At 42.5% G+C, this 24,062-nt stretch overlaps 1 protein-coding gene and 1 non-coding gene across 2 annotated transcripts; one reads left to right on the top strand and one right to left on the bottom strand.

Annotated features, from left to right (window-relative positions):
• Nucleotides 1–751: 751 nt before the first annotated feature.
• On the bottom strand, nucleotides 752–7,130 carry C6H11orf24 (chromosome 6 C11orf24 homolog). Its single transcript, XM_056851971.1, has 3 exons — nucleotides 6,960–7,130; nucleotides 5,884–5,997; nucleotides 752–2,050 (listed from the first exon to the last, which is right to left on the bottom strand). Exons 1-3 carry the CDS (start codon nucleotides 7,114–7,116, stop codon nucleotides 765–767), a joined length of 1,557 nt encoding a protein of 518 aa, XP_056707949.1. The 5' UTR covers nucleotides 7,117–7,130; the 3' UTR covers nucleotides 752–764.
• Nucleotides 7,131–12,554: 5,424 nt separating this feature from the next.
• On the top strand, nucleotides 12,555–12,626 carry TRNAS-GGA (transfer RNA serine (anticodon GGA)). The gene has a single exon. It is a non-coding gene; the product is annotated as a tRNA-Ser (tRNA).
• The last annotated feature ends 11,436 nt before the right edge of the window (nucleotides 12,627–24,062 follow it).

Below are 24,062 nucleotides of genomic sequence, written 5' to 3'. Positions count from 1 at the left end.
AACAGGTTCTAGTAAACAGTTGTGTTTTCCTTTAAATAATCGGGGAACTCAGGAAAACAAAATGGCTAATCCATCAACATCACCCCCCACAGAGAGTAATGGGAATGCTTAGCAATTCCACAGAGCTTTTTATCCAGAGGCCTCAAAACTTTATTCTGTAAACAAACATTTTTTCAGGTTACATCTTGAGTCAGCTTCCCCATGGCCGATTTAGTGCTGTAGCAAATAGCAAAGTGAAACGTACCTTCACAAAGAGGTATCAAGCGGTGCTGCCTGAATTTGATCTGTCACTCCTCACGCCATTTGGAATAGCTACTACCACATTCCCTGTGCAACTTCCAGCATCAGGCATGCTGATACTCCAAAAAACCTATCTGGGATCACGCTTTTCCCATCGCTTGTGGTACAGGAAAAGGGAAAACATTAACAGAACCTGAGGAACGTGGCCTAGGAAGCCACACAGTCCCTCGTATGAAGGCTGCTGGCAACATTAACGCCCCCTTTCTAATGGCAAACTAAACTGGCACAACAGAAGTGATACTGCAGTTTCAGAAATAATATATCCATGGCAACTTGTATTGGTCTTAAAAAAATACTTTACAATAGAATACATGGCATTTCTCCTACATTGCACCAGAAGTAATTTGGAAGCACTTTCAGTTGGTCTTAGAGGCAAAACAAGGAACTGAAAAACAAGCCACCATGGGCTTTCAAATCCCTCAGAGAGAGATATATACATATATCTCTTTGCCACTCTATTGCTTTCACATTTCTGAGTCTGCATACATCCCATTGATTAAATAGTCCACTTGAGTGTAGTCTTTCTTCCTGTAGCTCTCATATGCCTGCATGGCAAATAAAACCAGAACTGTTATGAAAAACAGGACTCCAAAAAGAAGAGCTAAGAGTAAACTGATATCTACCTGCCGATAGATACTCTTACTACTCAGGCCTTGCTGATCTTGACTGTGTTGTACAGTTGCTGATTTGGGCGATGTTGCTGAACTTGTAACAGTAAGCACTGTTGAAGGAGCAATATGAGTTGGTGCCATCACAAGTTGGCTGGTAGTCTCTGTTTGATGTGTAGAGATGGAGGTTTCAGCATCCTTTGTAGAGACTGTGGGAGTCACCCTAGCCAGATTAGATTTTGTCCTGTCTATCAATGTTGTTTTATCATCTGACTTTGTTGTTGGTGTACTTGCTCCTGCAGTTGTCAGAGCTGTGCTGATCATTGTTGCACTGGGTCTCAGTAGTGGTGGACTGTTGGCTGCTCTTGCAGTCGCTAGAGACATGCTTGTAGCTGCTGAACGAGGCCTCGATGTCGGTGGATTATGGGTTGCTTGAGATGTATTTATAACTATAGAGAGGGTTCCCATGGTTTGTGGACCATGGGTAGTTGCTTCTGCAGTTGAGCTTGCTGGTGTTGAGGGACTTCTGACAGAGCTAGTTGGCACAGAAATTTTGGGGGAAGCAGCTGGGTATGGGGGAGGCACTAAATGTTTCACGGTTGTGGGTTCAGTACTCCTGGAAAGTTCTATGGATGTCATTTTCTCAGTTGGTCCCAAAGTTAGTTCCTTGTTACCTGTTCTTTTTGAGCCTGCTGTACTCGCAACGTTAAGGCTGAGATGTATGTGGTATGTGGTAGCTGACGTTGTAGGAGCAGGGAGGTTGGGAACTGATGTAGGAGCAGGGAGGTTGGGAACTGATGTAGTATGAGCAGGGATGATGGGAACTGATGTTGTATGAGCAGGGATGATGGGAACTGAAGATATGTCTAATTTATTACTAATTGTGGTTGTATTGTTATGAATTCTGCTTAGGGCTGTTGTTCCTGTTTTAAGTGGAGAGGTGGCATTGGTAGTGTTCACAATCATTACAGGTATGATGACCCCACTATCATTAGATATCTTACTTGCTTGAGTTAATGAAAGAGGCACTTCTGTATAATCTGTATTAACAAATGTCTTATTAGTCCGCATCTCTGGTTTTCCTTCTGTTTTATTGGGCTGCAGGGTTATTCCAGTCTCTCTTCTTTTACGGATCACGAATTCTTAAACAACAACAAAAAACAAAGATAGGATAAGAACATAAGAAGAGCCCTGCTGGATCAGACCAGTGGTCCATCTAGTTCGGCATACTGTCTCACACAGTGGCCAACAGTTCCTCTGGAGGTCCAACAACAGGGCATAGAGGCCGAGGCCTTCCCCTGATGTTGCCTCCTGGCACTGGGATTCATACTGCCTATGAGCGTGGAGGTTTTCTTTAATCACCATGGCTAGACCATGAATCTGTATAATCCCCTTTTAAAGCCTTCTATGCTAGTGGCCATCTAGCAACAAATTCTACATTCTAATCTTCAGTGTGTAAAGAAGTATTTCCTTTTGTCCATCCTGAATAATGACCAGGACTCAAAAAACTGGTAGTGGTCCATGAGGGCAATTTACTGTTATGGGACAACCTTCAATTTACTTACAGTGATTGAAAGAAAAGTTACACAGTCAGCATCTAATTCAAGGATCTCCAAGTGGTAACTGTGAGCGCCGTGGCACCTGTTGGCACCTCCCAAATGTCTTTAGAAAATAGATGGGGCCAAGTAGGGCTTTTGACCAGTAAGGCTTCTGATTATCCACTGGAGTTTTTATTGGCCGTACAGATTTTTAAAAACAGGACTTTGGCAGTGGCTGTCATCGTAGCACAAGGATCCCCACTGTGTGACTGCAGGCAAGCTGCAGCAGCCATTTTGTGTGCCTCCCGCGGCAGCCATTTCATTTATTTGTTTTCCAAATTTTTGTGGCTCTGCCCACCATGGTGTTTCAGAATTCAAAGGTGCCCACAGGCTCTAAAAGGTTGGGGACCCCTGATCTGTTTTAGAACCGCCATCTTGCATATAGCATCCTTCTGAGAACACGCTGTTTCGCTTGGCTTCTGGTTTGTGACTCCATGGTCAATGGTATGCCACTTGTAGTAAAGGAATGGCATCGGCTACACAGCTCTTCCAGGCTAGTTATATTCTACCTCTACAAGAGGCAACAACTCCACTGCGCAAAATAGAAGTGAACAACTCTAGTGCTGTAACATCACCTGTGCTGCTTATGTTCCAATCTACCATACTTGGGCACAGCTGACTGGTAACACATTTTTAACAGCAAGGGCTGAAGCAGTAATATTGGTTCTACCCATTGACCCTCATGCCAGCTAAGATGGATCTCCTACCCGCCTCCTCTGCAGTGTGAACAACAACAGTATTGGAATTCCTCTCCCTGTATACCTCACTCGCTCACAAAGTACAGCTGAGGTATGCAAGAGGATAGCTTTGCTAAAATGTCTGCCATTCACACCTGAGGAACGCAAGATCCGTTAGCCTGTGCCTCTACTTGTACAATAGACAGTGATCAAGAGGTGTAATTCAGTGGAAAGCTTGGGATCAGGGTATATTCTGGAGACTACATAGGAAACCCCCAGGGACTGGATTGTGGCCCCAGGCTATCAATTACCTGTCTCTGCGATCCAACTTCAAAATACATCTGAAAAGCCTTTTTAACACCCCACCACACATACACACACTTCAACTCTCTCAAATATTTAAATAAAAAAACAACCTCCCCACTAAGTTAGAATGCTGGAACATATTACTGGAACATATTACTCATCAGTACTACAAATACTGGTAATCTCCTGGTATGTTCTCCAGAGAAATCTTCGTTCATGTAATAACAATCTACTGGTGGTCCCAAGGAGCATCTGGCTGGCCTCAACCAGGGCCAGGGCTTTCTCTGCCCTGGCCCCTGCCTGGTGGAATAGTCTCCCCAGTGAGATCAGGGCCCTGTGGGATCTTCAAGAATTCTGCAGGGCCTGCGAGACGGAACTATTCTGCTGGGCTTAAGGTTGAGGACTGCTGAGTCCCCCTTTTTGTTTTATACCATCTTGGGGCTTGTTCATCTGCTCGCACAGCTGCAGACGGATATTAGTTTTTCGGCACCATCGGGCATTTTTGCCCTTATTTATTAGACTGTATTGGGCTATTTTAATTGTAGTTTTATTGTTTTTTTAAGAGCCCTGTAGCACAGAGTGGTAAGTTGCAGTTCTGCAGTCCAAGCTCTGCTCATTACCTGAGTTTGATCCCTACGGACGTTGGTTTCAGGTGGCCGGCTCAAGGTTGACTCAGCCTTCCATCCTTCTGAGGTCGGTAAAATGAGTACCCAGCTTGCTGGGGGTAAAGGGAAGATGACTGGGGAAGGCACTGGCAAACCACCCCATAAACAAAAGTCTGCCTAGGAAACATCGGGATGTGACGTCACCCCATGGGTCAAGAATGACCCGGTGCTTGCACAGGGGACATTTACCTTTAAAAAAAAATTTTATTCTGTTTTTATTATATGAGGTAGGGTCGCCATGAGTCAGAAGCGACTTGACGGCACTTAACACACACATTATATGAGGTATTCTTGTGAGCTGCTCTGAGCCCGGCCTTTGACTGGGGAGGGCAGGGTAGAAATGTAATTAAACATATAAATAAATACATAACACATGGCTGTAAGACCCTGTTCAGCTTAGCAGGACTGCCAAATCCCTGAAAAAAGCCTTTGAGGGCCGCCATGAAAAGTTGCCCTTTAAAACAAACACATGTACAGTTCACTTCTCACACACCCTTTACAAGTCTGTTTCCACAGTCCCTAACTTGCTCTATTTTATTACAGGGTCACTTTTAACTAGGACAGAAGGCCCTGCGGTTTTTAAATTCATCGCCATAGCACCAGGTGCTAAAACCCTACTGATTCACATCCAAACTTAAGTTTCTGTCTTGGCAGCCAACCAATGCCTAGACGTCTTTCAGGAAGATATGGGTATAAGAATAAATACAAAACCAAAAAAGACACAATAGTGCACAAGAGGAAGGGCACAGCCACTTTTAAAATGCGGACAACCTGAACCAAATTGTTTTTCAGAATCACATAATTCCATTTTCTTCACGACAGATTTCCAAATGGGGAAAAAAGGGGCACTAGAGTCCCCCATGCTAGACGTGAATGCCTCCAGGTTTGGCAAGAGGCATGCATAACTACTGCTGCTCCAATGCAATAGACTTTCAGCTCCCCAGCAGCTCACTGCCATAAGCATTCATCTATTCTTCCTGCTTATCTCCCAGCACCAGAGAGTAGATTATGGGACAGCCTCAAGATCTTAGTTTAGTGGGCCTGTCAAGCATCAATTATCCCTTGCAGGATCCAGATCTTGCCAGGTACATGCATGGACCATAGTGTCAGGACCCCATTCCTTCCATAAACACTACAAGATTCGCTGTTCATCTGAGCTGTCCTTTTCCAGGGTGACTAGTTGGCCAGACATGGCTTGGGTCCAGACTAAATCGGTGATTTCCAACAATCCCCTCCTTCCCACTGCAGACTCTCCCCATGCTATTCTTCAGGGTCTCCTATCCTTCAGGAGCAGCATTTCACGGAGGAGAGAGGCATTACTGACATTGAAAAATTTAGTCAGGCTCTAGCCTGCAGCCTTAAAAGGGGAAGCCTTTGCTGCAAGTTCAGTTCGCCAGATGTTTCATTCTTAACCCTTAATCAGAGACCCTTAGTATAACCAAGGATAAACAAGCAACTCTTTGTAGTACCTTGTTTGTCTTCCAAACCCTATAACCCCTTCACTAATTAATTTTCCTGCTGGCTCAGCTCCCTCCATGTTTGGGAGTATAGTTACTCACAAACTATCTTGCAATCACAAGCCTCTAGGACCCATAATCTCTCTGCTAAAACCTCTGTTGGAGCCTCCTTTAAAACATAACTTCTGGAAGGCAAGTAGGAAAAGAGAAGTTTACCATGGAAATGAGCCCACTGAATATTGCCAAGAGCCCTTCCACAGAGTCCACATTACCTCCCATTAGTTCTCTGATGTCCTGTGTGCTGGCATTCTGACATGCTTTCAGTTGAGGACAGCGCAGGAGGACACAGCGGTTTTGATAAAGCACTGACCAGCAGTAGCGATTACCTAGAACACCACACAGGGAGGGAGATCATATTTCTCATTTCAGCAAAATGGTCCCAATGTAGTATAATCTACCATAAGATAATTTTGCAAAGCTAGAAGGTGCACCCTTCTGTTTTAAATTTCAAGAGAAAATAGCAAGAGGCAGTGTGTGTGTGGGAGATTCTCCAGTTACAGGGATCTCAAGCAGTGAGGCTGGGAATGACAACTGTCTGGGATCCTGGAGAACTGTTGCCTGCCAGAGTACGAAGCACTGGGCTAGATGGCACTAGTGGCTTGTGTTAGGCATCTTATGACACAAACAAAAAGTGGCAAAGGGATGGGAATGAAACTCATGTCATGGGATGAAGAGAGGAAAAACTAGGCATGTTTACCTCAAAGAAGATTGGGGCTGGGTGGCATGAAGCACAGTTACTGAAGTAACTAATTGGCAATACTGGGCAAAAAAAAAAAAAAAAGCAGTCAGTCCAAGTTACAACAATGCAGACCTGAGCCAGGCAATGTAAAAAGCTGCAGCTTAAAAAACACGAGAGCTCCTTCCTTGAATGCTTTCAAAGAGAGGAATGGATGGGCCTCTGTGGGAGAAGATTTAAAGCTATACAATTGAGGGGGCTGGATTATGTGACTCTTGAAGATCATTTCAAATTTGATTCTAAATACTTTCCAAGACCACAAGCCAACAAAGACACCCAAGAATGTAGAACATCACCAGATGTAGAGACACCTGGTTTTGGAGCAGTACTATAACAATTTCTATACTGGCAGCACGCACAAAGAGTCTTCCATGCTCACTGCTTTGTATAAATAAAGCCAGTGCCTAGGAAACTGATGCTCTTTTTTTCAGTTCAAAATAAAACTGTGAAATTGTTTAGCTACTGCTTCCATAAGCTGTATTTATAAACACCGAGAAAATGCAGACGGAACTCTGTTCTTCAGTGGAAAACATCTAAAGCAAGCTGACTTACCTGAAACCGTTGTGCCTCTACAAGCTTGCTTGCAATGTTTTTCACTACTGAGTAGATTTATCCATGCAACTTGGGCCCCGCTCTGTTTTAAGATGGAATCCCTGTTTTCAGATATGCAGAAGGAAATCAGCAGGAAAAACAGAATAGCTGTCCACATCTTGGGGGGCTTGCCTTGGAAGGAAGTCAGCTCTTCCGGATGAACTTCCAGATTTACCAGCCACTGTCAGTAAGCCCTTAAGTGACACATCTGCAAAAGTACAAAATTACAACCTTACAATTGTAAACATTTGTTTGACATTTACAAACCTTTGCCTGTTTGCTAAAACTCTCTTTCTATGGTTCCCAAAACTGTATTGACCTTTCCAACTATCTACAGAGCTGTAAGTATTCATAGCCCTGACCTGGATGGCCCAGGCTAGCCTGATCTCGTCAGATCTCAGAAGCTAAGGAAGGTCAGCCCTGGTTAGTATTTGGATGGGAGACCACCGAGGAATACCAGGGTTGCTGTGCAGAGGAAGGCACTGACAAACAACCTCTGTTAGTCTCTTGCCATGAAAACCCCCAAAAGGGGTCGCCATAAGTCGGCTGCGACTTGATGGCACTTTACACACACACACACACACACACACACACGTATTCATAAGACAATATACCACACATGATTCAACCAACGTTTTCAGAGGAAGGTTCAGAATTTCTTCCAGTATCCTTATAAGCAGGGTCCAATGAATGGTCTGAAGGCACAGAGTGTTCAACTATTTGAGGTTATTTGAGGTTAAAGGAGTGTGGGCCAGAGCTGTGCCTAGGTAGGAGACTACTGAAAACAATAGGTAGCCCGCTTGAATTGCTTGAAGGAAGTACATGATAAATTATGTAATAAGCTACAGGTAAGAGTCTGCTGCAAATTCCACCATATAATTTTCTAAGCACAGCTCAATTTCTCCATCCCTAGCTACACTGTTAGAACTACATACACATCAATATTTCCCCTCAAGTGGCAAGTTATTTTGCAAAGAGTAAAAATAATTAAAAAACAAACAAACACAGCAACTCTTAGAAGGCCAAAGAGTTAACCAATGCTATGGTGGCCTGAGACATGGGAGATCCATTCACAAAGCCTACTGGGTAGCCTTGTTCTGCCAGTCCTCCCTCTCAGCCCACCTCTCTCACAAGGAAGCAGAGAGAGAGAGAGAGAGATGGATTCCCATCACTGATGAGCTTCTGCTGCAGCCTCTCAAGTTTACAGGCATAAGATATTCTGAGCTCAGATTGCTTCTGGCCATGACCACTCTATGCACAACTTCAGCTAGTGGGAAAAGCTGTGACTTCTTTGTTGGATTTGGCTCTTCTGTGGTAGGTTACTCCTAAAAGTTACTCAGATGTTTCGGCTGGTATAGACTGCAGCTGTCCTTTCAGAAAACAGATTATGTCAATGTTTTTATAGCCATACCGAGCTTAATCACAGGGACCCTGAGCAGTTGGAGAATTACATAGTGAGAAGATCACAACTTCCCTTACATCTGTGACAATCTAAGGCTCTTCAGATACCAAGTTTGAGAAAGACAGGGCCAAATAGGTTTAAAACAAAAACAAACCCCAACATGTACCTTCCATCATTTCCCTAAGTAATAGTCACCGCACTAAATGTACCTTCCTACTTTCTCATTAAACTTCCAGGAATTTGGAGAGTGCCTCATTTTTCTCAGATACAATCAAAATATGTTTTAGCAAAAGGATAGATTTTTAAAAGTAAGAATAGACTAGTACAGAAGTTCAAACCCAGAGGCAATTTAAAGAACAGATTAAAAATTGCTTCATAAGTTTTAGATACTGAGATCACTGGGAGTTCAAAACAAAAAGAAACACAAGATTACTTGGGCTGATACCATTCTTCACTACTTAGGAATATCCCCCCCACACACACACGTACATACATACATCTTGGAAGTTCTTTGTTCCCGGACATTCAAAGGGACCAAAATGGCATTGGTCATAAGATCTCTGGGCTCAGGAGCAAATTCAGCTGAGCCGTGTGTTAAGTAAACAGACATGGGAGAGGGAGGTACCACCCCAACTCTCTTAAAAACCTTCCTACCATCATAACAGACCATAATTCCAAGACTTCAGCTTCCTTATAACCCAGTAAGTCAGTACTGATATCATGAACCAGACTGGGATGTCCACAATTCTGCTGCTAATAATTTGAGACTTCAAAAAAAAGGATAGAATCTGTAACTTAAAGTTCTGGGGAAACATAAATGACAACCGTACAGGCTAGCCACCCAGATGGAGTCTGGGGCAATGTAAAATGGCAGCCGCTACATCAAGCAGACCACAGCCTCTAGACCACAAGAATTTTTAAATGATGTCTTTATTTAGGCTGGTTTTTAATGGCAGAAGGTAATCCCATGGCACTGATGCGATTGTGTATTCAGTTAACCTGGCTTCACCATACCTGTATTTTTGGAATGCTACATTGTTAATAGACATACACACAGTAAATGTGTGGGAGGTGACTAAAATGTTGCAGGATGAGTTTTTTTAGCTGATCAGGAAGCAGAATTATCCCAAAATGTGAAAAACAGCTACCTGGCCACCTCCTTAGCACCTAGAAAACAGGAAGAGTATGCTGTGACCAGCAAGTCCGTATCATTTCACTTTCTATCATTTTGATGTTTTACACTAGGGGTGTGCATTCGGATACATCCTACCTGAAAACATATGAGTATATTCAGAGTATCAAATATATTTAGGATTTTCCTGGAAACCCAAAAAATGGTCTAGAAAAACCCTGGGAATATTTTGGATTTACCAAGAAGATTGGGAGCCAGCGTTTGCAGGCTCCCGGGGACTGTTTTTTCCTTCCTCCCCTCAATTACACGAGGGTTTTTTTTCTTTGCAAGAGTTGTTTTGTGTTCCCTTCTGGGGTTTTATAGTGTTGCTCACTGCTCAGATTTTTTGTTCTCTGGTTTGACATTAGTCCTGTTGAGCTTGTACTACTAGACTGGCACTGGGTTCTGCTGGGCATTCTGTACACTGCCATTCATTCTGCTCGGCTTACAAAAGTGCCCGCCACCTGGAGTTTCCACTGCAGAGAGTCTCTGGTTTGAATTAGGTTCTGTTTGGCTTGGCAAATTGGCTAGTTCTACTGGAATTACTAGGTTCTGCAATGGTTCTGTTGAGTAGGTTGTGTTGGTTCTTCCATGGGAGGCATGATTTGACCCATGATTGCTGCTTGCAGGCATGGCTTTTGCCTCGAAGCAGCTTGGAGGTTGTTGTTTTTTCTCTCTATAGGAAATAATGGAGAATGGCTGGAGGCAAACTGTTCAGGGGGGGCCATAGAACTGGGCCACTTGGTCCAATCTACTTGAAATCTGGAGATTATTTAAAGGACAGGCACCTGCAGCTCTGCTGCAACTTTGGTGCCTGTACCTTCAAAAACAACCGCCTCCAGCCACCTGGAAAGTTTCCCCATAGGGAATAATGGACCCGAAAAAAATCAGATTCCTGGGGGTGGGTGGGTGGGTGGGAGGACTGAATCTGAATACCATATTGATATTGGAATTCAGGAATACCAATACTTTTCAGCTCCAATATAACCAAATCTGAAAAATACCACTTTTTTTGCTCATCCCTTTTTTACATATCTTTGTGGGGTTGTTCTCACTGATTGTATTAAGGTTACACAAAAGAGTAAAACGTAGATTTTCTATCCACTGTCAAAGCCAGAACTTTAAAATCCATGTAAAATTTGCATCTCCAAGCAGATGCCAGTTTTGCTATGAAGGATTAAAATATTCCATCAGTATGGTAGCAAAATTCCCACAATTTGCTTCTTTTCTCATTGTTATTTCTACTCACATGCCAGGAAGGAACAATTTTGCAAAGTAAATAATAATGCAATGCTGCTGCCACTGCTACCACCTTCATCATATGAAGACAACTTCACATGTGCAACAGGTACTCCATCCCACCACAAAGTCTGCTTGCTGTTTGACTTCAAAAATTCTCAATACTCAGCATATGATAGGCTTTTTCATTAAAACCTACCATAACATTTCTAGTAGCTTTTACACATCTTCTTTAAATGAGGAAGACTGAAGTGTGCTAATGTTAACAACATAGTTGGCTTAAAGTGGGATCTTCGGGAGGGCCTTTGGCTCAGTGGCAGAGCATCTACGTTCCTTGCAGAAAGGTCACTGGTTCAATCCCCAGCATCTCAAATTTTTTAAAAAGGACAAGGCGGCTGGTGATGCAAAGGAACTGAGCCAAGACCCTGAATAGCCTCTGCCAGTCTGAGTAAAAAATACTGATTTTGATGGACCAATGGTCTGATTCAGTATAAGTCAGCTACATGTGTTCATGTGACCTTTTCTCTATGCCCTGAGTGCAACTTTGGAATACAAATCTGGATTTCTTGGGAAGGATTATCTGTAGCATCATAAAGAGCAAAAAAGTCATCACACCAGACAGATTTTGAATTTAAGTGACCAGGGTGGGTCATCCTGTAGCTGGCTTCAAGTCTTAAAAAAAGGTTTCCCCAATGTGGTTATACACCCCTCCCATCACAGATACTGCCCTTGTTAAAATCAACCAATGTTCACTGTGATAGGATACTGATAAAGTATGCAGCCAAAGGCTTCGGGGTAGGACACTTCTTTTTTCACTGCCACTGGCAGATATGGGATGTTGTAAAGATAAGCCAGGAGTTTCAGTGGTGTAACACTGCTGGTATCCAAGCTGCCTCTGGAGCTGGAAAGGCCTGTTCTACCCACAGCACACCCTTGATGCCATTCAATTCTAAACAGACACTAAATCAACCCAGCACAGCTTGGCATCAGCATGTTTTATGTATTTCTTTATTTTTCTATTTCTATCCCACCCCTCCCCAACCGCAGTCAGGCTCAGGGCGGCTAACAGCCATAACTACAATAAAATTAAAACGCCACACTATGTAAGTTGTACTTAAAAAAAACCTTATTTTAAAATTCCAGGTAGCGCCTTTAAGCCTTAATTATGATTCCAGAGATGACCAATCAAGAACAACCAGTTAAAAAAAGGGGAGGGGAGAAAAAGGGGAAGGGACAGGAGCAACTACAGGCATGAGGGTGGTAGTAGGGAGGCCAGCTAAGATGAAAAACCGTCGCTGTCCTCAACCACAGAACATCTCAGTCCTGCAGAATTGAGCCAAATCTCACAGGGCCTGATTCATTTGACAGAAAGTTCCACCAAGCTGTAAAGGCTGAGGCTCTGGTTGAGGACAACCAGACACTTCTTGGGCCAGGGACCACCAATAAGTTGTTACCAGTTGAGCATAACACTCTTTGAGGAAGGGTGTATTGGAAGAGGTGGTCAAGCAGGTATGATGGTCCCAGACCATTTAGGACTTTAAAAGTTAATACCAAAACCTTGAACCTGATCTGGTACTCAAACTGGAGCCAGTGCAGCTGGTGGAGCATTGGTTGAACATGTGCTCTCCAAGGGGTCCCTGTAAGGCCCTCGCCGCTACATTCTGGACCAGCTGGAGTTTCCAGAGCAGCTTCAAGGGTGGCCCTGCATAAAGCAAGTTGTGTTGCACCCTAACAATATTGGGGAGGGGCTGTGGCTCAGTGGTAGAGCATCTGCTTGGAATGCAGAAGGTCCCAAGTTCAATCCTTGGCATCTCCCATTGAAAAGACCAGGTAGGAGGTAATGTGGAAGACTTTTGCCTGAGACCCTGGACAGTTAGTTATTGCCAGTCTGAGTAGACAATACTGACTGTGATAGGCCAGTGGTCTGATTCAGTATATGGCAGCTTTATGTGTCCATGTGTCCAACATTTTATTCCAGCATAAACTTTCATGGACTAGACCCACTTCTTCAGATGCAATAAAGCCTCAAATTTTAATGTGTTGGTATTCTCAAAATATCATTAATACTATCTCCCATTTCAAGATATTTACAAACTTGGCTGTTTTTAAAATACAGCATGGTCACAAAAGAAGTGTAATTCATGCTTTTTCCTCCCCCAAAAGACATGTATTTTTCACACAGTGCAGAAGCTACCTACCGTCAAAAAGGCAAAACAGTCACGTTGATGAACGAACAGAATAATACCCCCGGGAAGTTCCTATAGAATGTCAGTACTGAAAAAGATAGCTACAGGACTATATAAGAATTTGGCTCAACACTGCAGAATTTAACAGCAGCCCAGGATATTTCAAACACCCATGTGGAACACAGGTTATACCATCATTTCCAAAATTTGCTGAATAGGGCCTTTGTGTGTAGCACAACACGGAAAAGGCTTCTGGAATGATTCAATTCTTTACAGACCATAAATAGCCCCCAAAAGCTTTCCAAGAAGCTCTAAACTAAGCAATAATCTTCCAGTCATATCACTCCATCCGACAATTATTAGAGAACATCTGTCTTTGTTGCTGATAGAGGATTTTAGAAATAAATTGTTCACTACTCTTTCCCAATCTACAGAGAAGAAGCTCATGTCCTGTGGATAAGGCTGAGATAGTGATTCCCTAAGACTCAATAGTCCTGTTCACAAGTTACAGTGAACACATGTACAATCTGCACACAGTGGACACTTGATTTTTTTTAAATACATACATCCAGTAATTCTTTGTTATATTAAATGTACTTGTGACACAAACCTCACATTTATGCAGCTACTGATCCCCAGTCTCAGTTGCAAAGTGACCATACACTGGCTGTTCCTTAAAAACATATATATGGATGAACATGCATGATGGACATGTGTTCACCGTCACATGTGGAACAAGAATAATGACAAAGTCACCATGAGGTTATCAAAGGTAGCCATATACAGTATATGTTGGCGAAAAGCGTTATACCGAGCTGTTATGTCTATAATCGGTAAAAGGAACATTAGTCCCAGATACTAGGAATTAATTTGCCTATTGAAAGCAAACTACTTATGCATTTGTGGAATGGGTCCTATGATGACAGCTCCATCTTCCTATTTCGTCCATCTGGGTTTAAATGGAAGATCTCAAAGGCTGCTTTCACACATGCTGAATAATGAACTTTCAATCCACTTTGCAGCTGGATTTTGCTGTGTGAAATGGCAAAATCCAATTGCAAATGATCGTTAAAGTGGATTGAACGTGCATCATTCAGCATATGTGAAAGAGCCCAAAGAGAACGAGTGAGAAAAGTGCAGCACTAAATGACTGAGAATGTAGTCATGAATAGTCCTCCATTCTCTTGAAACAGAACTTTGGTCACAACAGAACACCATGACTACTGAGCTGGATGGAATCCCAGTTCCAAGGCTTGAGGGTCTATAAAGGATATTTTGTTTTCAAACATTTGAGGGGAACATAAGAAGATACAGACACCTGAGTAAGGATATGGTCCCCCCTCCCATTTAACATCAAAGGTGTCAAGTTAACACATCAAGGACTGAACAGGGTTTTTCTTCCTTTATTACCTTTCCTTGTAGAATGTGGTTTGGCCAAGTTGCTTACAGCACAGGATCCTGCATGCATAATGTGACAAACTTGCTCTCCAAGTCTCACTTACTAATTCCTGGATTAGGTAGACTGATGTAAAGTGGGGCTGTTGTAACCAAAATGTTACAAAGAAAATTCGAGGACAGTAGAAAAGGAATGAACATTTAACTGTTGAACGTATTATCAATCCAGATGTTCAAACAATGCACAGAAAGGTGATATTGTTTCAGACATTTGAAATTAATATCATCTAGGATTTGGTTTAGTTGTTTATAAGCACTACATATATCTCATCCAACAGTCTGAGGATAAGGAATCTAAATTATTCTTAGTTACACCTACTGAAGGTCGTAATACAAAGCTCAATATTTAAGCAATTATTTATGAAACTTGCTAGAACTGCTGGGCACACAGATTTACATGGCCTGTAAAACTGTCAGTACAATTTTGGGGTTTTTTCCCCATGGAACTGACCATATAACATGAAGCAATATGTATTTGTTTACAAAAAATAGCCAAATCTTTTGTATCTGTTTATTTTAATAACATTTTAAAAATACAGTGGAACTGATATGCAAAATCGGGAACTGAATGAGTTCTTTGTTCCTTCTCACTATGATTCTAAGACATTAATACAAAATTCTATTATCTATCACCTTCTAAGTAAACCTAGCTGCTTTCCTCAGTGGTAGCTGACATACAAAACAGCATGTAAGAATAAATTGATTTTGTTATCACATCTCACATATGTAACAGTGGGGACTGCTTCCACTAAATACCTTTACCACCCACCACACTACAAGGTGAAAAAAAATAGTTTGGTCATGCTGTAGCCAAGGCCCCCTTTCCTACATCCAGAGGTGGTAGAGGAATCATGTTATACTAGATGTGTTGTTTGATTTTGTACATGGTGGGATGTATCCTAGTACTCCAGTTAACAAGGTTTGGAGCCTCCCTTCAACTGAAGTGGCTTCTGAAGGAGGATTTAAAATGTAAAGAAGGATGCTTCTCTTCTTCTGAAGTTACAGTTCGAAGGCAGAACCAATAATCTGGTGAATTTATGAAGATCCTCGCTTTCAAACAGTTTCTTTTAGTTTTTCTCTACAATTGAGGGGGCTGGCCCACATCAGGCCCCAGTTCACCCACCGCTGTCTCCTCTTTCTTCCAAGATTATTGAATCTGCTTCCCTTATTTCCCAGAGTGCCACTTCTTGGGACACACCTACAGATTTTCTAGACACTGTTTACTACCATAACAAGTAGTCATTTCCACAACAGATGCCTCAAGACCACACTTCACATAATACCTTGAGCCTTATCTTCCTTAACAGCAGGTGCTTTCATATTAGCCTCACTCTGATAGACACTATTCACTCATTGCTGAGAATCCAAACTATTTCCCTCCCAAACTACTGCATCCCTATACTTTCTTTGTTATCCTGTCCCTCTCCCCAGTACTGGTTTGTAGCTTTTTAAAAAAAGTATTTAATGCAACTGCAGTACAGCTCTATTAAGTGTGAACCGACTAACACAACTGTGGCATTAAGTACAGGGAGGTGATCAGTGATATCATTCATGTCATTATTAAAGTACTGGATATACTCTTAAGGCCTACTCAATTCACAAAGTCAAAGTAGAGGTTCAACAAACCAAGTGCTCCTCCTAGAACATGCCTCAAAATCCTCTGCAATGCTTGCCATTTCCATAGCAGAGATTCAGGTGTTTCTTAGCAGATGCTTCACATGGGCTTCCTGAAGTCAGAAAGTCTGAGAAACAGTTTGCTGGGGGAAATGATGTGAGCAAGTTATATCCTAAAAAGTACAAGGAAAATAGGAAGGCACATTAAGACGGGAACACAGGAACATGACTGACAGCCTCCACATTAAGGGACACATGAACAAAGCACAAAAACAAGAAAGTGAAACACTATCAAAGGAAATAAAATCCTGGGTAAATCCTATGGGACCTCTGCTTATGCTAGCAGCAAACACATGCATGTATTTGTTAGATTTTGCAAATGTCAAGCTTAACTTTGTTCAAAATAACATTCACGCAAAACATAGTTGATTTACTGCCAACGTACTCCAGAAGCTGCTATGGTAGACTGCATTGCTCTTTGAAGGGTTCCCTATGAAAAATGACTAGGCAGCTGTTTCATTTACAAAATGTCACTCGGTTCGAATATTTAAAAACCCAGTTTAAATATAAAGAAAAGATAAATGAACTGCCAAGCACCAACTGCATCAAAACTGGGACTGGACAATAAAATCTGTCAATGAAAACACCTCCAAGGAATAAAGCCGTGCCTAGAACTGATGGTTGCTTTCCATAGCCTAATCATGACTGAAAGGCACAAGTGAAAACTGTAAACGCACAATCTCCATGTGGTAACTAAGGAGCCCCCCCACACACACACACACTGATACAGATTAACAGAACTTTACTAAGCTACAACTCAAATTTTAGTTCCCAAGGGGCCCCTTGTGAGCTCTGCATTGAATCCCATTAAAGGGTCAGAGGGCGGTCTCCCCACAACTCACTTCTTTCTTTTCTGAAAGGCAAAGTTAGCCAGCTACACAACCATGTGGCAGCCATTATTTAGGCATATATGAAAACAGACTATCAGTGCAAATATGATTGCAGCGTATACTGCTTGTTTTTAAAAACTACATACGTGATCCTTAATGACCTGCTTGCTGGAAGGGCACCAGTGCCTGCCTATATGTTTGCAGAAAGACTGTTTCCATCAAGGGCAGAGCTATCACCACCTGCTCTGCTCCCATTTCCATCCCGCAGATTAGTTTGTAGGTGACAGATCTGTTCGGTTATTTGTGTTTACATTTCTTGCAGAACTGATCTGCTCTTGCTCTTTTTTTTTTTAATATTGTAAGCCACTTTGAGCCACACTGATCAGAGAAAAGTATGTTAAAAGTGCTCAAAACCACTCACACCTCTGTATAGCTCTAGCAATACAAACAACCTTCTACATATGCATTCCTTTAAGGTCCCCAGACCATTCTGATAAAGCAAAGACAATAGATATTCTCTTTCAAGGAATGAGCTTAAGATAGCCTATCTATTTTTGACCTCCTGGATCTGTTCAACTGAACTTCAAGTATTTTGTATAGACTAGCAATAATATACAATGGGGATTCAGCATTGCAAGTAAGTTTGTAAGTAAGTTCACAAAACACTTAACTATGGCAAAATTTAAAAGATACCCTGTGTATACAAATACCATTTAGGGTATATCAAGAACCCAGAGGGAAAACCAACTCCTGAAGTCCATTTGTATTCAATCACAAAGACTTTCCCTTTCTTTTAAGAGTGATGTATTTAAATAAACTACTAACAGAATCTGAGAGTTCTAATAATACCAACAGGAGTGGTTCCAGGTACCCATTTAGCCTCAGATGGTGAGGGAACCCAAAAGAAGGGCCCCTGAAGGTGATTATGGTGGTCAGGTAAGTTCATATGGGTGTAGGCTTGGGGGAGAGGCTGCACAGGGGCCCCCTTTCATTCCGCACTATTGTTTATCCTTCTCTTTCTGCTATCCATCCACCCACATGCCCCTCCAGCCTGTGCCCTTCTGCTTCCAAGCCCTTCCACCAACCATGCTCATAGCCACTGGCACCACCTCCAGCCTTTCCTTAATGGCGCTGGGCAACATGTTCAGCCAGGAACACGGGCAGAATACTCATGAGTGGAGGAGGGAACGGCTTGTGGATGGTTGGCAGGGGAGGAATGCGGGTGGGGTGGGGCCCTCCCAGAAATCTTGAGCCCCAGCAGTTGTCCCACCTCAGGGTATGCTGATGCAGTCCTTGAATAACAACAGTATTAACAGCATTAAATTAGGGATGACCTAACTTTGTCTTGAAGAGCCCCAAGGTGTAGAGTGGTTAGCTGCAGTACTGCAGTCAAGAGCTCTGCTCATGACCTGAGTTTGATCCAGACGGAAGTTCGTTTCAGGTAGCTGGCTCAAGGTTGACTCAGCCTTCCATCCTTCCGAGGTCAGTAAAATGAGTATCCAGGTTGCTGGGGGTAAAGTGTAGATGACTGAGGAAGGCAATGGCAAACCACCCCATAAACATAGGGCCAACATATTTTCTAGTTCCCATGGCACAGAGCTTTTTTCTCTCCCTCCACAACTGGTAATTTCCTCTCCTCATGCAGCAGTCATTATTATTATTATTAATTATTATTTATTACATTTCTACCCCGCTCTCCCCAACCCGAAGGTCGGGCTCAGAGCGGCTTACACAGTCTAAAAACACAATAAAACACAACAATTACCTCTTGTATGGCTCCTTCTTTCTACAGGTAACTGATAATCGCCGTGCAGCTAACAAAAGAGCACACAAGGATCTTACACCTTAGGAGTCTGTGGAGAGGAGCCATCAAGTGAATGGAGAAAACAGACTAATAGTGGGGATAGCTTTTGCATGCCTAACGCTGTCCCCTTAATTGATCCCGGGCAGTCTCCATTGTCACTGCTGCCTGGTACAAAAGGAAGAGTGCTAAGATTCCTGCCAGGTCTGCTCCACATTTCTTTTTTGCTCAATTTTCTTGCCCAGCTGGTCTCTTCTGGGAGAGGAGAGCTCATGCCAACCTTCCCCTCTGCATCCCCATGACGGCTTCTGTAGTTTAGGTTGGCTGGCACCCCAGGCTCAAGTGAGGACAGCAGAGTCAGCACAGTTTGAATAAGTGCTATTTACATTTACTTACAGGTGCAATAAATACATACAAGCAAGTTCTGGCATACTCCGACAAAGTGCTCCGCCAGACACTCTATTTGTAGCAGAGTGAATACATACATCCTTTGTACAGTTATATACAATTCTGCCTAGTCATTTAACCAATCAACTGGCAGCTGCTGAGTCATCATTCTCAACCTGTTCAGGCCTGTTCTGACCATCTTTTTACAGTCATGTGACTACAGCTGTCAATAAACTGTCAAATAGATTATTTCCATCTGCTCACTGCCTGTAGTCTTTCAGTATATACTGTCACCCCAATGGGAGACCCAAAACAGTCACTGCATGCAAAAGATGCAGGACAGAAATTTAAATTTAAAATATAATTGTTTTATATATTATTTTATTTTTGTATAGAATAATATCAATTGAGCTTTTAGTTCTTGTAAAGTTAATGCTTTGAAAAATACTCACTAACTATCTTGATTGTACCATTTGAGTCAGCAGGTATGAGCTCACATACCAGGATGTATCTTTGCCGGGTCTGTTTCACCACATAGCCCAGATGCCGGTTTATCATCTCAGAAGGACCTACGCCCAAGTGAGGAGCTTCTTCTCTCACAATCAGGTGTTCATCCCCACTTTAGACTACACTCACTCCACTTTTTCCCTAAAATCTCCTCTAATTTTTCTCTCACAGAGCTCACACAGCTGTGTGACCACTAAACAAATGCCACTTTCATCCTTCGGTTATCCAGCAACAAATTGCTTTGGTGGATGCAACGCAGAGCTGGCTGCACAAGGGAACTAGTCAGCAGACAGACAATGAACCATTTTTAGACGCAGCAAGACTGTCCCTTGAAGCATGCTAGCACAGCCATGGCCTGCAACTAGCTTTGCTTGAGAGCCACTTTGCTTGAGAGCCACAGCTGGCAGGCGCAGATCTGTCCCCCACCCCACCCCGGGCGCCTTCAGGGGGCTTCCCTGAAGGCGTGCGGGGCGTGCGGGCTTTTTAAACAGATCTGCGCCTGCCAGCTGGCAGGCGCAGATCTGTTCCCCCCCCACACGCCTTCAGGCGGCCCCGAGGGCCGCTCCTGGCCTGCGGGGAAGGCGCGTGGGCAGGTGGGGGTGGCCCGGTAAGGTAAGCCTGCGGGGGGGGGGGGGGGGAGAAGGGCCTCCTTTCCCACCCTTGGCTTATACGCGGGTGACTAATTTTTCCCCATTTTGGGGGTGAAATTAGGCACCTCGGCTTATACTCGGGTCAGCTTATACCCGAGTATATACGGTAATTTGTGAGTTTTGCCATAGGTACATATTTGGCCAGTTTGCTCTCCCGTTCTGCTATAGTAGGGCTTTCTTCTGCTCTCCATTTCATTGCCATTATAGCTCTGGCCGCCCTTATTATGTATCTGAACAGGCCACCTGATTTTTTTGGGTAAATTATTCAATGTACTGCCTATACTTAGTTTAACAGTTTCGCACATTGCACATTATAAAAGGGCAAACTTATCTAATTCCACTAGCCTTACATAATATGGGATCTTAATTCAATTCTGTGTTAACATAAGTGTATGGTAAAGTCTCCAGTCAGTCTAGAGGAAAAAGGCAACTAACAAAAACTCTAGGGACTATGGTACAGGCTTTGTCTCAGAGATGGCAAGTTGTAGAAATATCATAGGAACAGGATATTGCAGTGCAGAAAGAGCTATTATGAGACCAGACAGTTTAGATTACAGGCCTTCCTGCAAAAGACTTAAATATCTTCAGCAACGTATATATGTGTTTGTATTATTATATACCTGAAATAACTGCAAAGTAGCAAATGCAAATTCATACTGAAAGGTTTGTAGATTTAACAACTATTAGAAAGGAAACCAATACTTAAATACATGATTAAATGTCAGGAAGAAATACAGCAACGAAAGCCAAGTACCTACTTCAGAAAAGCAGCCTCTTTTAAAGTCTCTGCAAGATGATGTAACAGCATACAAATGATGAAATCAGAAATCCAGAAATTTTGCAAGGGAAAATAAAGTAACATGACCCTATCCCATGCTAAAGTACCACAACATGCATATTGGTTGACATTAAGCAAAAGCCATCCGGTCCAAGCCGCATTTATTTTAATGTTGAGCTACAAATATATTGAATTCCAGTCTCCAATTATTAAAATCAGAATAAATGTACTGACAGGTCCTGAAAGGAGGAAAGTCAGTTTCATATCCAAAAGACCAATCAAATAAGAACCGAATTAACTATGCAGTTTGACTGTTAACCATCATTTTAAAAGTACTACTTGCACACAAAGAGGTGGGTTACAGTTGGAGAGACATGGTTTCAAACCTGCCATGACTTGACTCTCCCATAACATCTACTGGTAAACCCTCGGCTAGTCACACTCTCCAACTCTAAGATACTTCACAAAATAAAATGGGGAAGGAGGGACTGAGTACCTAGAGCTCTTTGGACAAATGGCAGCATAGGACTCAAACAAGCTATGTGTCTGTACCGATCCCATCTAAAAGAGAAGTGTACTGTGGTTCAAATCATCAGGTTCTCACACCCCCAACCAACCCATCCTACTATAGCGTACTATTATCCCCCTGTACCCTAATAGAGATTCTGTACTAGACAGTTTCAAGGCTTTGCTTGTGTAAAAACTGATTAGCCACAGAGCTCTCCAGGGTTTATCACGTTAGAGAAAAATTTCTGCCTCTAACTCTGACAGCACAAAAGTTTTTGGGAATGAGCCCGTTCTTTTCTCTTGAATTATTAGCAAGCCAGACAAGACACCTGCATAAACTTTTATCTTTTATTGAACAAAGAAAAGATTATTTTTATTGAGCAAGACCGAAAAAATAAAGACAAAAAAGATTTAACCCAAAAAGTATTGTTGAAATGAGTACTAAAATTATCAGCATTCCTAGCATTGCTTAATCGTATTATAGCTATTGATAGTTTTAAAACAAATCAGGTTTCAGCCTTTGTCTCTCTGCTTTCAAGGATTATCAAAAAAGCCCAGGGTACCCCAAATTTCACCAAGAGATCTCTCCTCTTATTCCTCTGAGACTTCCAGCCAAGGAAATCTGATTTACTTGTCACAGGAGTATATATTTATAGAAAAATATCAATCTTGTTCTCTAAATTTGATTAATCACAATCATGTGGTTATTTCTAGATATCTGATTGGTTATCATGAAATAAGAGATAAGTACCATAAGTGCAAATAGCCAATCAACAAGTGCATATGAGATCATCTGATACAGCAAGATAAGAAGGCCAATCACCATTCTTAAAAAGCAATTAATCTAGCCTTTTTCTGTAACAGTTCACACTAACTGACTAAAACAAGGGGCAGTTCTCAGCAACTAGTGTGTAATCTCTTAAGTCAACTTGCAAATTCAGCAAGAAAAAGGAAGTAGTATCATTGCAACACAACACTACTTTTCTCTTGGCTGATGGCACAGTACAGGTCATCTGTAAGTTCTGCAGAGGTTCCTGAAGAGCAGAAAGCTGGAGAAACATTCAGGATAGGAAAGAGAACAGCCCTTGTTCCTTGCTGGGGACAATGAAAATGCCACCAATATGTTTCCTTTCGGAACTCCTGACAAGCCATTGTTCTGCCATGTCATGTAAACTACTCCTTTACATACAGAAGATGGTCTTTTGTTTTGTGTGCAACAGCTGAAGGGCCATGTGGTTTTCTATCTTCTTATTTGATCTTAATTCAAGAATGGTAATCTGCTTTGCACCACAAGGGAAAGGTGGAGTACAAATATTTTAGTAAATAAATATTAGCAAGTAAAGAAATTGCATATATCAACAAGTGAGACACTTTCCCCAAGTAGTGCAGGAAGAAAGCAGCAGTCATTATATCTACAGCACTTCCACATAGAATCAGAATTGGAAGGGGCTATAAGGCCCTGCTCAATGTAGGATCAGCATAAAGCATCCCTGAAAAGTGTTTATCCAGCTGCTGCTTGAAGACTGCCAGTAGGGCTTGGTCTCCAGGCCCCTGATCATCCTCGTCACTCTCCTCTGCACCCACTCCATTCTATCCACATCCTTTTTTAAATGAGGCCTCCAGAACTGCACACAGAACTCCAGGTGAGGCCTGACCAATGTGGTGTACAGCAGGACTATGACATCTTGTGATTTGGATGTTAGACCCCTCCCCATTTTATTCCCTCAACATCCCTAACTATACCTTGCCTACACCTACTCAAGGAACCTTGTAACTGGACACGGATTTGAACATTAGACTCCTTCCAACCAAACCCAACCTGGCAAACCACACCAAGTTCTGAAGCTTAGGACCTTTTCCTGTACACCTAAAAATACACAGTGAATATGACAAATGTATGTTTAAAGTGCCGTCAAGTCGCAGCCGACTTATGGAGACCCCTTTTTGGGGGGTTTTCGTGGCAAGAGACTAACAGAGGTGGTTTGCCAGTGCCTTCCTCTGCACAGCAACCCTGGTATTCCTTGGTGGTCTCCCATCCAAACACTAACCAGGGCTGACCCTGCAATTCCTCAAAGAGCCAGATTTAGTTGTGGCTCCCTGTTACAGATAGCTGGCATCAGATTTATGTTCATGTATTGTGGCAGTCCTTAAATGTGGGCTCTTTTACCCTTCAGGCCTTCCCAACTAGTACTCCCCTGCTGAGAATATTTTTTTAATCTCTCTAACCAAGCAGAAATTTCATCTAGCAAATGCACAACTCTCTTTAAAGGGAATAGCAAACATTTTCTAGATTAGGCAGCCTTCTCTTACTCATTTTCTACCATCTTTGTAAAGTCTTTGTAAAGTCTGCAGAGACAGACAGATGGTGGTGCGACAGATGGTGGTGAGCGCCATCAAGTCAGAGCTGACTTATGGCGACCCCGTAGGGTTTTCAAGGCAAGAGATGTTCAGAGGTGGTTTGCCATCGCCTGCCTCAT

The sequence above is a fragment of the Euleptes europaea genome, chromosome 6 (assembly GCF_029931775.1).
Source record: "Euleptes europaea isolate rEulEur1 chromosome 6, rEulEur1.hap1, whole genome shotgun sequence".
NCBI lineage: Eukaryota > Metazoa > Chordata > Lepidosauria > Squamata > Sphaerodactylidae > Euleptes > Euleptes europaea.
The sequence above is the reverse complement of the archived record's forward strand: the minus strand, read 5'-3'. Positions and strand labels throughout refer to the sequence as shown.